Genomic DNA, 14090 nt, shown 5'->3' on the forward strand with positions numbered 1-14090 from the left:
ACTACTGTGAGTGACTGCTCCCTCAAGATGAGGCACAGAATGAGACACACTGAAGAAGGCATATGAGCTTGCAAGGAAATAAAGGGTGTTTATATAGAAACAAACCTGGATCCACTCAAATTTATTTCTTTAAAGTCATTTTTAAACTTTGGTATTTTCACTATTTTTCCAAAAAATCACTTGCTACTCATACCTCGCAAATAGTGGTTTTGCGTCTCAACACTATAGGTAAGGCTGACTTTAAAGACAATCCAATCAGCTACTGCATACCCATTATTACATTAATGACTAAAGTTTTATCAAAATAATCATATTTGTACTTACCTGAAAGATACCTTTACTTTGGGTTTAAAATAGGGTGCATTCTGGTCTGCCAAAAAGACGATTAAGTCACTTCCTAAAGAAAACAAATATATGATATTAGAAAAATGTTTGTTGGTAAGATATCTAATCAGTGGTTACAAGGTTTCTGGGCACTGTTCTCAACAAGAAAACTTTTATTCTACTCCAGTTCTTCTCAACAAGAAAACTTTTATTCTACTCCAGTTCATCTGCCCTCTCAAGCATAGTCCCACTAGTCCAATGGAGATGCCTAACATTATATCACAAGTTCAATGTTCAAAGTAGCAGAGGAATAGAAAGGATGAACAGGGGAAAAAGCTGTTCAAGAGCTTTTCAAGAGCTGATTAAGAGAAACTGAAGCCAGTGGATTCTGCAAGGAGTCAGATTGGTTGACTTAAAAGAACCATATAAAGAAGACGCCTTATAACTATACTACATGTCAAGACTTGTCTTCCCCGAATCTAGCAATGCTGTCCCTTGTAAGGCTGTTTGGTTCATTACACAGATGCATCACACCAAGGATGCAGGGACTCCCACTGTAGATATCTGACAAGGACATAATTAAGCATGTGAGCAGAAAATGCTGAATCCTCCAAGACCCTCCTCCTATGGGGCCATCCTCCAGAGGCTGACACATTCTTGGCGCTCAATTAGCACTCATTGAGACAGACTTTTGGAATTGTTTAACCAAACACAGGCCATCTTTAAAGTCAAGGCTACTCTCTGTATCCAGTTTGGACACAGCAGCAACAGGTTTGGCAGTACACTGCAAAATGAGTCAAAAAGACTGGGAAAATATTCAGGGTCTGTAAGAGGCTCCTGCATCCCGGCAAGGGCTCCAAGAAGTCTGGTTCAGGATCCCGTCAGGCAAGCTCTGAGTAGCTCTTTCTTCCTTCCTTCACAGCATTGATCTTTAAGCAGCACCTGCTTCTGTAGGTACTCTAGAACGCTAAGACCCCCTAATGCCCACTGTCAGCATCAAGATTTACAAAAAAGTTAGTTTAACGATGGTCAAAGCAAAGAATTTCCAAGAACAAGTTAGCAAAGAAAGTAGACATTTGGAACACTAAGGTGATGACCAAGGTGAGGAAGGAGTACACGAAAGAACAGGCAGCTCAAGAGAGAAATTTCTGTAGTTTGAGACTGCTTTCCCAAGGGGGCACTGGGTTTATCAGTGGTCCCTGCAAAATGCTTGTGTGACCTGTTTAGTGTTTAGGCCCTTGGAAGGGTACATTCGCTTCATAGAAAGCTGTGGCCTTGACAAAGAGAGGGGTGGGCGAATTAGGTAGGTGGGGAGGCAAGGAGAAACCCCCTATGAGAAGAGATTGTCAAGTTGCACCTTTTCCTGTTCATCAACGGGGAAGGAAGACTGAAGCAAAATAGGAATGAGTGGGCCTTGGGAGCGAACGTTGAGGCAAGCTACAAAGATTCCTAGGAATCAGGAAGCACTTTGGAAGACAAGTGATTCCATGGGGAGGAGGAGGTAAGGTGACTGAGTGAAGGCCGCAGACTTCTTAGGAACAAAACTGGGGTGCTGTCAGGGCTTTTAGGGGTAGGTCAAACTGTAGGGTAGCTGGGTCAGAACCTCGGGTTGGAAAGGGTGGTGCAAAAGAACAAGCTGTTAAGAATGCTAAAGGGAAGGCCACAGGGCTGGGAGAGAAGGGCCAGGAAATGCAGAAGGACCGGCCATTGGGCAATGGGTTTGGGGAACACCGGGAGGGGCACACGGACAGCGAACAGAGGGAGGGCCCGGCAAGCACTGACTTTCCCGCAGCACGAAGAGGTCCGTCTGCTTGTCGGAGTTGAGGTCCCCGAAAGCCGCAAGGGTGCCCCAGGCCTCGGCCCCAAAGAGCTCGGCCGTGACGTTGTGCAGCGCCCGCGCTGGGACCGGCCCGACTCCCAGTAGTGTAAGCCCCGCGAGGAGCGGCGACAAGAGCGCCCAGGAGCTCGGCAGCCGGCCCGCCGCCGCCATGGCAGCCCCTCGGCCCCCGCCCGCCGGCCCAACGCCGCGCTTGACGGCAGCCGCAAAGCACCGCGTTACCGGCCGAGAGAGTGGCGCGCAGCCCCGGGACGCGTAAGAGCCGCTGCCGACTCCTTTTTCTCTCTCCCACTAGGGCTGCCCTTCCGACGCTAAAAAGGCAGTGGAGCCAGGGTGAAAGCCGCCCTCACGCTCACTTCCGGCAGGCGCGCCTCCCGACAGTGTCGTGCGGGGGGCGTAGCCCGGCATTGCTGACAGGAGGCCCCGCGGGCGGTGGCCAAGGCGGCGACCGGAGCGCGATGGCGGGGGCGGCGGGGCTCACGGCAGAAGTGAGCTGGAAGGTCTTGGAGCGAAGAGCTCGGACCAAGCGCTCAGGTTTGGCTGGCTGGGGCGCCGCCCCCCACCCGAGTACCTTGGGTGGTGCTTCCCCTCAAGCGCCTTGGCGGGAGGCAGGTGGGGGCCCTGGGAATGAACCTGTGCCCCGAGTTCCCCCTTAGAAAGCAGGTGGCGGCCCTGGCCTTGTTTCTGATGTCTTCCTCCACCTCTAAAAATTAGGTAGCAGAGCCAGCTCCACTCTGTGTGTGCCCCCGACTCTATTCCGCTTGTGATCCCCACTCGGAAAGTAGGCAGCGGTCCGGACTTCCCTTAGAGTCTTCTTAACTTAAAAATCAGGCGGCGGCACATTCCTGGGAAAGGGAATGTGTCCTCCCTGTGAATGTTCTCTGCAAAAGTCAGGTAGCTTAATCAGACCAAGTCAGATGTAACTACGATCTGGCTGCAGAAAGCCGGCGTCTGGGCTCCTTGCCTTATGTCTTATATCCCTTTTACATTCCCCACAGATTCTAAGCAGTAGACCTGTCATCTGTCTAGCAGAAACTGAAGGAGACTGGGCCTCAGATCTTGAAGAGTATAGTTAGGGCTCAGAAAGAAAAGGGCTCGTAAGTGGATCCAGGTTGTGTGGTTTCCAAACCCAAAAGCATAGAGGTCAGAAGGTGCCTTGCAGGCAGTTTTAACAGTTCCAGGTGTCCCGAACTGACTTGTTCAAATTGCAACGTCATGACTTGTGGCGTTATTAAAACTTCCCGTATTCCTGGTTGGCTGGATATAATCTTGAACAAAAGGCATGCACTTAAACAGGAAAGGTGAAAGGCGGAATGCAGGTTTTCAGCTAAGGAGCTTCCCTTTTAAAGAATTGACGAACTATGTCATTATTGGGAGGCGGGTGTGAAAGGTGTTAGCTAGGAAAATTAACTTTGCACTTGCATTGATATTAAGAAATTATTTTCGGACGGGCGCGGTGGCTCACGCCTGTAATCCTAGCACTTTGGGAGGCTGAGGCGGGCGGATCACCTGAGGTCAGGAGTTCGAGACCAGCCTGGCCAACCTGGTAAAACCCCATCTCTACTAAAAATACAAAAATTACCTGGGCGTGGTGGCGGGCACCTGTAACCCCAGCTACTCGGGAGTCTGAGGCAGGAGAATTGCTTGAACCTGGGAGGCAGAGGCTGCAGTGAGTGGAGGTCGCACCACTGCACTCCAGCCAGAGCGACAGAGCGAGACTCCGTCTCAAAAAAAAAAAGAAATTATTTTCTCACCTAATATGTCCTCCTTACGTTTTGGGCTTTTCCCATTTGTGAAGTTCTTAGTTGTCTGTTGTGCACACTGACTTTTTTTTTTTTTTTTTTTTTTTTTGGAGAAAGTAAATCTAATTTCTGAAAATCTAATTTCAGAAATCATACACCCAACACTCTGTTTTTTATACCTTACAAAAAGTTCAGCTTTATATACTTAGGGTTATAGCAAAATTACCATCTATGAAGTATGAGATAATTTTTTCAAAAAGTAGTCCTTAGTACTACTAAGAATCAATAAAGTGACTTGGAATAGTCACATGTATTTGTTTCACACTTTTTCTTAAATTGTTTTTGTGTGATATAGAAATACTGAGTTGGCTACTAATGATGTGGCTATCTGGATATAAAAAGTGTTATTGGATTGGTTATGTCTGAACAAAGAGAGTAACTGGAGTTTTCTTACAGGGACCTGAGTACTGCCCCCAACATATATTTTTGCAACATTTCTCTTTAACTTTCATAAGCTCATAGAGTTTATTTTCTTCGTCAGTCTTTGTTTCCTCTGAAATGCATGTCATAACAGTAAGCTTTGAAAATCTTACTTCTCTTTTCTTAGCTGAGAAAAAAAATTCTAGTGTTAACTGTTGTTGAGTGCAGTTATTTAAATCCACTTTTATGTGCAAAGTGCATGGTATCAATGTTGAATGTTCCTGTATGTTTACATCATAGTAGTAAAAAGAGATACCACTTGAAGTCATTCCTCCAAATTAATAGTTAAATTTGAGGTTTCAGATTCTTATAAGTATATGAAGTACAGAGGATAAAGCTAATAACTCGAGTTAATAACTTCCTGTGTCATTAAAAGCAATCAACTTGATTCTGTTTGTTACTTTTAGAAGAATATATAAATGGAGCTTTGTTAGAAACTTGACTAACCTGACTCCAGTAGAGTCCTCCCTACAGAGTTCTGAGCATTGTTACATAGTAGCATAATTACTTCGCTGCACACTAGAGGATACTACTTTTATGTAATGTTTAATCAGTGGATATTATATAGTTTCTGCCTCATCCATATGAGCAAGTGTAATTTATCAAAGCAAAGAAAATCACATTTTCAAGTCATAAAAGAGAAAATAAAATTATAACGATCCTCAGTTGCTGCCTTTGTTGCATACTGCATCATGTTAATAACTGCTCACACTGCTTTCAATTAATGTAACACTGATTGCTTCTAACCTTTACTAAACAGTTTTAAAATTGCCATAGCTTAGCCTGAGACGCTTATGATTAGAGCCAACAATTTGAAATGGCCTGCTCACCTGATGCAGTCGTCTCTCCGTCTTCCGCTTTCTTAAGGTCTGGTAAGTGTTGTAGACCCCAAAAGGGTCACTTGGTAATTTTAAATACCTTTGTTTCTGAAGGTTGATTTCTCTATAAGATATCATTATGTGTTTATTTCTTCTTTGGTGGGCCCAGGCCTGAGTACCCGGCTGGTGTTTTGTTTAACTTTGCATTGTGTTTTGAATGTGGCCTATTGTGTTCTTCTCATGTGGGATGTGAAAAGGACTGAGAGTGGAGTGCCTGCCCTGGTATTTGCAAGCTGTTTGAGCAGAGGCAGTTCCTTAGTGTCTGGGAGCTCCCATTGTCAAATGTGCACATAGCATATTTCTTAAATGATTTTTGTCTTCTTGCCACAATGGAAGTAACTTCTACAAATTAGGAATTTTTGGTCAACATCCCACTTATCTATTCTTCATCAGCTTACTGTGAAGCAGGTTATTAATATATACATTTTCACAGACAGGAAGCGACTTGCCCCAGGGAATATTTTAAGGCCATGTGCTTTGGCCTTTATCCTGTGGCATCCTGGTGTAAAGGCTGGAACAGATTTTGGCACAATGGCTCTTTGACCGTTGTGTTGATGCACCCCTTTGAGAGCTGGATGAAAGCTATGGAATTGCTCTTCAGACGTGTGCACAGGATTTTGAAAACAATTTCTGGGTGATTTATGGACCCAGACATGATTACCTATGCATTCCCATTAGCAACCAGGCCTTTGGATGTATTCGGTGTCACTTTACGGAACAAGACACACATTTAGTTAGGTGGCCACATAGCTGAAATGAAAACTGAGGCATTTATAGCCCTTTTCTGTAGTTGTGGCCTAACTTGGGCCATTTAAAACCTATTATGTACTGGAAAACTCGGAGAAGCCTGCTGGTAAGAGGCTACCTTTTCTGTAATGCCTCTTAAGCAGAATATTTCAAGCCTCAGGACTCATGAACAGGCAAATGTGAGATGAGCACCCCCAAACACAGTGAAAACTCCTTGGCTTCACCATAGCCTTTCAGAAGTGTTTCTCCCTCTTCATTTTCATTTATATTTCAAGTCCTGTTCTGGCAAGATAGAGGAGGAAAATCTTAAAGAAAATAAATAAGAAATAGCTTAAGGAAGAATCAAACAGGAGAAAACAAAAACTCTTTAAGGAACTAAAATGATTTCTATCTCTAGGTGTCATCTGCTAAATGACAAAATATTATATAATAACAATGCCAATTGATTTCTGATTTTATCTTTGAACTAAAAGAACAGGAGGACATATATCTCTAGACTCTGTTTTCTTTCCTTATAAGCACCGAGCTCTGTTTTCCATCTTGGCTTTTTTACTAAGAAGGAAAGTGGTTTTAAGCATTAGCAGAGTCATTCAGTAGTAATGGGGAAATAGAATGTTTAAAGATAGCTTTTATGCGTCAACAGTCCTGAAAATTTCTAAACCCAAGAACTGTGCTTTAACATTACATAGAGTGTTTGAAGGCATATACAAGATGCTTTTCCTGTACTGTATCATCAAATTGAAATAGAATGCACCAAGAAACAGACTAGAAAAATATCAAACTTTAGTGTTATAATCCATTTTGAAGAATGATTCTTTATACATTACTTTCAATGTTGACACTTTTTTGGGAGTTCATCTAACCAAAACTTAGTAAAACTATAAAGACACACTTAAAATTTGTATTTGTTAAAATAATAAGTACCATACCTGCTGGTGTTAGGCTTAACTTTGCATTGTGTTTTGAATGTGGCCTGTCGTGTTTGCATTTAAGTACTCTGAGTGGTTTGCATTTATAATTTCTTACTTATTTAGAAATACTCCATTTATATTGGAAATGATTTGCTTTCCCCTATTGTAGTTCTTTGGACATTATCTTTATAGGCATATGTTTTATTGTGCGATTTCATTTGACAATTATTTTAAAGCACATCGTTGCTTCACAGCTGAGCTTTTCATTGGTACTTTGGCCAGAAACTATCCAGTATTGCCAAAAGTGAAAGCCAGTAGTATCTTGATTTTGAAAAATTTATTTTCAATGTACCTGCATTGTTTTATGTATTTTAACCCTTCATATTCCTTCTAGATATGTTTCTGCTTTTTGTTTTTTCTTTGTTTCTCCTCTTTATGGAATTTAGTGTGAATCCTGTATTTCTGTGTGTGCATACTTGAGTTGTGCTGTCACTACTAATGTACTAGTATTTGCTGTGGTTGAAGTTTGTTTTGACTGCTTAAACTGAAAGAGGGATCTAGATATTCAGGTTTTTCTTTAAAGACCCTTGGAGTCAAATGTACAAAACCAAGAATTTATAAAGAAATTAAACAGCCAAAATAAATTAAATAATTATTAGAGAACGAATGTAGTATTCAATACCTTAGATTCCTTCCGTTTCTCATGTGGCCACTACAGTTATATTAAGTTAGCATAGTTGGTCAGCTGTAGCAATCACCTTGGCAATACAGTTCAATTACTTGGAATAATGGTTATAGCATATTGTGATGAGGTAGGAAACGGCTTGGCATTTTTGCTTTTATTCTTAAATGACAAAGATAATTTAAGAGATTATTCCTTTTTATAATGGCTCATGAGCTTATCTACCTTGGCTCCCTAAGTTTATCAGCCAGCTGATAAGTGAGCTTCAACATAGGACTTGAGTCTTTTCATTTACTTGTTTCTCTTTATGTTCTTTGATTAACTTTCTTTTGTTAATTTAATTTGATGGGCAAATCAGTACCTGTTAAAATTTTATTGTATATTCTGGGCAAAACAAAACTTTCAATTGTGTATGCCTGATATTGTTTTTTTAAGGAATTTATATAGCAGCCTTGTTTTCAGTTAACTAATCTAACCATCAACTAATCAAAAAGATTCTTGTGATTGGAAGAGAACATAGGCCTGAGTCTCCTGAACTCTTGGGGGTTGTGGCCTCCTTTAAGAGCCTAATGAAAGGGTGTACATTTGGTGTTCACCTACACCTGGGTCTGATTCAGGCTCTGTTGTTTACTACCTATTTGATCCTGAGGAAGCTATATCTTTTTGAGATTCTGCTTCTTGCTTTGTAAAAATGATGTTAATAAAACCTACCTGGAGAGATTATTGTGACGATCAAACAAGATGTTATATGCAAAACACCTGATATTTAGTAACTGCTCAATAAATTTTAGTTATCTTTCCTAAAAATATGTGTCTTTTACAATATTGCTGATGTGTATTAAAGACTAATGACTTATATACAACAAATATGATTTCTTATCTCTCTCATTTTGGTATCTACCCTCAAAATAGCCATTTTAAGAAAATCTGTCATGCTTAAATACAACTAGCTTGAATCAGATTACTCAGAATTTAATATTAATAGAGCTGTGCTATTTAATATGGTCCATTTCATTTTGTAAATTTAGCTTTTATTTTACTCTATGTCCATCTTATTTTTGTCAGTAATCACTGTAACTCTAAAGAAATTGTTTCTGATAGTTTCCATGGAAACTCCTATTAGATTGCAGGTAGAGCAGTTGTTATTTTATGTATACTTAAAAGATATTTTTGTCTCAGATATGCACTGGGCTCCCTTCATGTAGCATGGAATTCTCAGAAGCACTCCTTAATTGTATCCTACTTGGACCTCTGACCTCTTACTAGGACCTGCCCTGTAATCTTACAAGATTTAGGAAATAGAGGCCATATCGTATGACTTAACCCCCTTGGCATGAATCTCATTGACCCTCAGGCTGTGTCATTATGCTCAGCAAAAATGATGCTTCACATTTCATAAATGAAGTGGTTTCATGAAGAGCACAACAGCTTGTCTCACTGCTTTAGATTATCACCAGTACTCACATTGTGCATTCTAAAAGCTATTTTCCTTGTGCTATTTTATCTTCAGTCTTTTGTGAAATGAGAGAAAGAGTAAGAGGAACTCCCTAGAATTCATGATTCTGATCCAGATATCTATGCACATTTCCAAATGGTTATATGATGGGCATTTCAAATGTAACCTGAACAAAACAGAACTCTTATTTTCTACTCTTATTCTTATCCCAATCATGTTCCTCCTTAAATATACTTCATTTCATTAAACTAAACCATTATTCTTCCAGCTACTCAAGCTAAAAAGGTTATTCCTCTCTTTCCTTCAACCTTTTTATTCAGTTAATCTGTAAAATCTTTCCACTCCACCGCTAAAACACATATCAAATCTGTTTTTCTCCAGCTGTACTCCTACCTCCCTAGTCCAAGCCACTTTTATCTCTGGTCTACACTACAGAAATAGGCTGATTTCCTGTCTCCTCATTCTTATCTCGCTACAGTCTGTTCTCTGCCCAGCAGTGAGATGGGTCTTTAAGAAATGTAAGTCAGCTCATGTCACTTTCCCACTTAAAGCCCTCCCATTCTATCTGTCATTACTTAGCATAAAATCTACATTCCCAGGCTCACGCCTATAATCCCAGCACTGTGGGAGGCTGAGGTGGGTGGGTTACCCGAGGTTAGAAGTTCGAGATCAGCCTGGCCAACATGGTGAAACCCTGTCTCTACTAATAATACAAAAAATTAGCCAGGTATGGTGGCATGCACCTGTAATCTCAGCTACTCGGGAAGCTGAGGCAGAAGAATCACTTGAACCCAGGAGGTAGAGGTTGCAGTGAGCTGAGATCATGCCATTGCACTCCAGCCTGGGCAACAAGATCGAAACTGTGTCTCAAAAAATAAAATAAATAAATAAATAAAAATAAATTATACATTTCCTTCCTTTGAATGACAAAGTCCCAGGTGACATGGCTTTTGCCTGCCCCTCTGACCTCTTCACAGAATTCTCCTCTTCTTCTCCACTGCTATCTTTGGGTCCATGAGATGCAATCTAATTTGCACTTTAGGCTCTGTAGTATAGCTTTTTAGGCTCTCTGTAATAGCTATTTTATCTGCCTGGAAAGCTCTCTATACTGCTGTTTGGGCAGCTTGTTCCTTCTGGTTGAGTTTTAGGTTCTCATCTTAAATGTAGCCTCCTTAGAAAGGCTTTTTCTGCCCACCCAATCTAAGTAGCTCCCAGACACATCACTCTTAATTTTAATTCTCTGTAGTGTCCTTATTATTAGGTAATTTTTTCCCCCTTCTTAGTTTTCCTGTTCATCTTCATCCACTAGAATACTTGTTTTCTTCATAGCTGTATCCCTAGAGTCCAGAAGAGTGCCTGGAACATAAAAAAAGTTCAGTAAATCATATAGTATCTATCACACTGGAGACTGTCCTGCTTCTTTTGAGAGACAGTGTCATAATGTGGTTATTATATAGATGTTAGACTCATACAACTAGGTTCAAATACTAGTACTGATACTTACAAACTGTGTGAACTCAATAGCAAAGACATGGAATCAACCTAGGTGCCCAATAACAGTGGGTTGGATAAAGAAAATGTGGAATTTTTCTTTATTCCACATTTTCTTTATTCCACAGGGAATAATTCACAGCTGTGGAAAGAATTAAATCATGTCCTTTGCAGCAACATGAATACAGCTGGAGGCCATTATCCTAAGTGAATTAACACAAGAACAGAAAACCAAATACTACTGCATGTTCTCGTAAGTGGGAGCTAAACATTGGGTACTCATGGACATAAACATGGCAACAGTAGAAACTGGGGACTGCTAGAGGGGAGAGTGAGGGAGAGGGACAGGGAAGGGGTTGAAAAACTAACTGTTGGGTTCTTTATTCACTGCCTGAATGATGGGATCGTTCACACCCCAAACCTCAGCATCACATAATATACCCAGGTAACAAACTTGCACATGTACCCCTAAATCTAAAACAAAATTTGAAATTATTAGAAATAAATAAACAAAATGTTTTTCCCCCTAAAACCAAACAAATTGTGTCTAATGTTTTGCACTTAATTTTCCATACTATGGAATGGAGATAATAGTTTTTTTGTGAAGATGAAGTAATGTCTAGGAAGTACCTAGTGGTGGTAGTAGTAGTACTAATGATAATAATGATTTTTCATGCTATGATGACAGCAGTGACAACTTTTTAAGCAGCTAATCTTTATTGAGTACTTAATGTGTTACAAGTAGTGCTTTACATTTAAATCTCACAGAAATCCTCTTGCATAGACCAGTTCGGTTGGGGAGACCCTAACCCAGCGGCGCTAGAGGAATTAAAGACACACACACAGAAATACAGAGGTGTGAAGTGGGAAATCAGGGGTCTCACAGCCTTCAGAGCTGAGAGCCTCTAACAGAGATTTACCCACGTATTTATTCACAGCAAGCCAGTCATTAGCATTGTTTCTATAGATATTAAATTAACTAAAAGTATCCCTTATGGGAAACAAGGGATGGGCCGAATTAAAGGAATGGGTTGGGCTAGTTAACTGCAGCAGGAACATGTCCTTAAGGCACAGATCGCTCATGGTATTGTTTGTGGCTTAAGAATGCCCTTAAGCGGTTTTCTGCCCTGGGCGGGCCAGGTGTTCCTAGCCCTCATTCCTTAAACCCACAACCTTCCAGCGTGGGCGTTATGGCCATCATGAACATATCATAGTGCTGCAGAGATTTTGTTTATGGCCAGTTTTGGGGCTAGTTTATGGCCATATTTTGGGGGCCTGTTCCCAACATCCTCTTTTGTAGGTATTATTACTATCCCCTTTTGAAAAACTCAAAGCACAGGGAAGTAAAGTAACTTACTTAAAGTCACCCAAACTCTGGCAGACCCTATTCTCCTAGCCACTGCTGCCTTCCTTCTCTTCTTCAACTATAGTGCCTAGTACTCCATAAATAAACAACAGTGGTTACTATTGATGTCTTCTTGATGTTTACTCTTCTTCTTTCATTCATTTCTAATTAACTGATGTTTATTGGACCTCTCTGATGCAGGAAGTTTGTAATAAATAATACTGGTTGAGAGAGCTAATAGCCTGATGGAATTTATGCAGAGCTCAAGGTGACCAGTGCTTTTGTATACATTCACTCTGTCTCTCTCCTGGACTCCTCCAGTTGTTTCCTACTGAACTTTGCTACTAGAGCCATAACCTCTCCTTGTACTATCACCCTAGTCAATGCACACTATTGTTGCCTGGGTGATTTTTCTAAAATGAACTAACCCTTAAGTGGTTGCTTAACACCACTCATCAGCTCTCTATCTCCTGCAGGGTTGAAGTAGGGACTTCAAGGAAAGCCTCTCTGGAAGTGATATTTAACTCCTAGAAATAGGAGTCAGTGGAGAAGTTGGGGTAAGGAGGGCTCTAGGCTGAGGATCCTGGGGCTAGATAGAGCTGGGTATTTAAAGCGTACTGAAAAGGCCATTATGGGTAAAGCATTGTGAATGACAGGAATGGGTGAGAGGAAGGGCTGAGATGGGCAGGGCCTTGGGAGCCTTGAAGATATTTGAATTTTATTATAAATGGAAGGAATGTGAAAATTTGAAGCAGTGGAGTTGTAAGGCTGGATTAGTATTTTATGATGATTCTCTGTCTGTTATGTAAAAATAGACTGAAAGGTGACAAAAAGGCAGGGAGCAACCTCATGGCAGAAGCTGTGTGTCATATAGCTCTATGTTTAACACCTGGCACCATGCTGGGTGCATAGGGCCACTCAATCTATGTTTGATAGTGAATGGCTGTGAAGGCACAGATATTGAGTATATCATCATTCTGGATTCAGAAGATGTGGCCACCTTGATTATGCATTAGAATCTACATATCTCTGACTCAATAAACTCACTTTTGGAAGAATATTCCTGTGGCCCATTTCCTGTTAAACGGAGAATAAACTAACTTTAGAAAGTGAGTTTATTGAGTCAGAGGTATAAATGGTAGGTAGGTTCTAATGCATAATTAATTAAGGTGCATATATACAAATATAAAATGTATATGTGTGACGAGGTCAGGAGATCGAGACCATCCTGGCTAACATGGTGAAACCTCCTCTCTACTAAAAATACAAAAAAATTAGCCGGGCGTGGTGGCGGGCACCTATAGTCCCAGCTACTCGCGAGGCTGAGGCAGGAGAATGGCGTGAACCCAGGAGGCGGAGCTTGCATTGAGCTGAGATTGCACCACTGCACTCCAGCCTGGGTGACAGAGAGAGACTCCGTCTCAAAAAATAAAAAGTATATGTGTGAAATACATGTGTGTATGTATATAGTAAAATCTTAGATACAGTTAGTTTTATATCATTATGCTATTCTGTTTTCACATTTTAAAATGGCATATTGACCCTTCTATTCTGAGGAATAGTCTGCAAAGCTACACAGGGTCCTTGATTCTTTGCTTGATTCAGGCAGAAGGATGCATTTAGACATTTAATTTACCTCTGAAAAGATAATGGACTTTTAGAAAATATATGCAATTAGGACATGTCTTATGGTTTTGGGACACATCTATTTTCAAATCCCTGATTAGAAAACAACTGCCCATTGCGGTGGCTCATGCCTGTAATCCTAGCACTTCAAAAGGCCAAGGCAGGTGGACTGCTTGAGCCCAGTTTGAGACTAGCATGTGCAACATGACGAAACTATCTCTACAAAAAATACAAAAATTAGGCCGGGTGCGGTGGCTCACGCCTGTAATCCCAGCACTTTGGGAAGCCGAGACGGGCGGATCAGGAGATCAGGACGAGATCAGGAGATCAAGACCATCCTAGCTAACACTGTGAAACCTCGTCTCTACTAAAAATACAAAAAAGTTAGCCAGGCGTGGTGGTGGGCGCCTGTAATCCCAACTACTCGGGAGGCCGAGGCAGGAGAATGGCGTGAACCCGGGAGGCAGAGCTTGCAGTGAGCCAAGATCATGCCACTGCACTCCAGCCTGGGCGACAGGGCGAGACTCCGTCTCAAAAAAAAAAAAAACAAAAATTAGCCAGGTGTTGTGGT

The 14090-nt window shown here is 41.3% G+C and overlaps 2 protein-coding genes across 6 annotated transcripts in view; one reads left to right on the plus strand and one right to left on the minus strand.

Moving 5' to 3' along the window:
* The window catches only part of ITFG1 (integrin alpha FG-GAP repeat containing 1), a 300100-nt gene extending 297589 nt beyond the window's left edge, over positions 1-2511 (minus strand). Inside the window, exons 1-2 of the mRNA XM_054452904.2 lie at positions 2107-2511; positions 325-397 (exon numbers count right to left, since the gene is read on the minus strand). Coding sequence (XP_054308879.2) covers positions 325-397; positions 2107-2314 — 281 coding nt within the window. The 5' untranslated portion in view covers positions 2315-2511. The remainder of the gene's footprint in view (positions 1-324; positions 398-2106) is intronic.
* A 38-nt stretch (positions 2512-2549) lies between these two features.
* Positions 2550-14090, plus strand: part of PHKB (phosphorylase kinase regulatory subunit beta) — a 238194-nt gene continuing 226653 nt past the window's right edge. The window contains exons 1-2 of one of the 5 annotated variants that reach the window (XM_054452901.2): positions 2570-2695; positions 5161-5255. In XM_054452901.2, coding sequence (XP_054308876.2) covers positions 5201-5255 — 55 coding nt within the window. In that variant the 5' untranslated portion in view covers positions 2570-2695; positions 5161-5200. Of the gene's footprint in view, positions 2696-5143; positions 5256-14090 lie in introns of all 5 variants that reach the window. The other 4 variants (XM_054452900.2, XM_054452902.2, XM_054452899.2 and 1 more) reach the window with 4 other exon arrangements.

The sequence above is a fragment of the Pongo pygmaeus genome, chromosome 18 (assembly GCF_028885625.2).
Source record: "Pongo pygmaeus isolate AG05252 chromosome 18, NHGRI_mPonPyg2-v2.0_pri, whole genome shotgun sequence".
In the NCBI taxonomy this organism is placed as follows: Eukaryota; Metazoa; Chordata; class Mammalia; order Primates; family Hominidae; genus Pongo; species Pongo pygmaeus.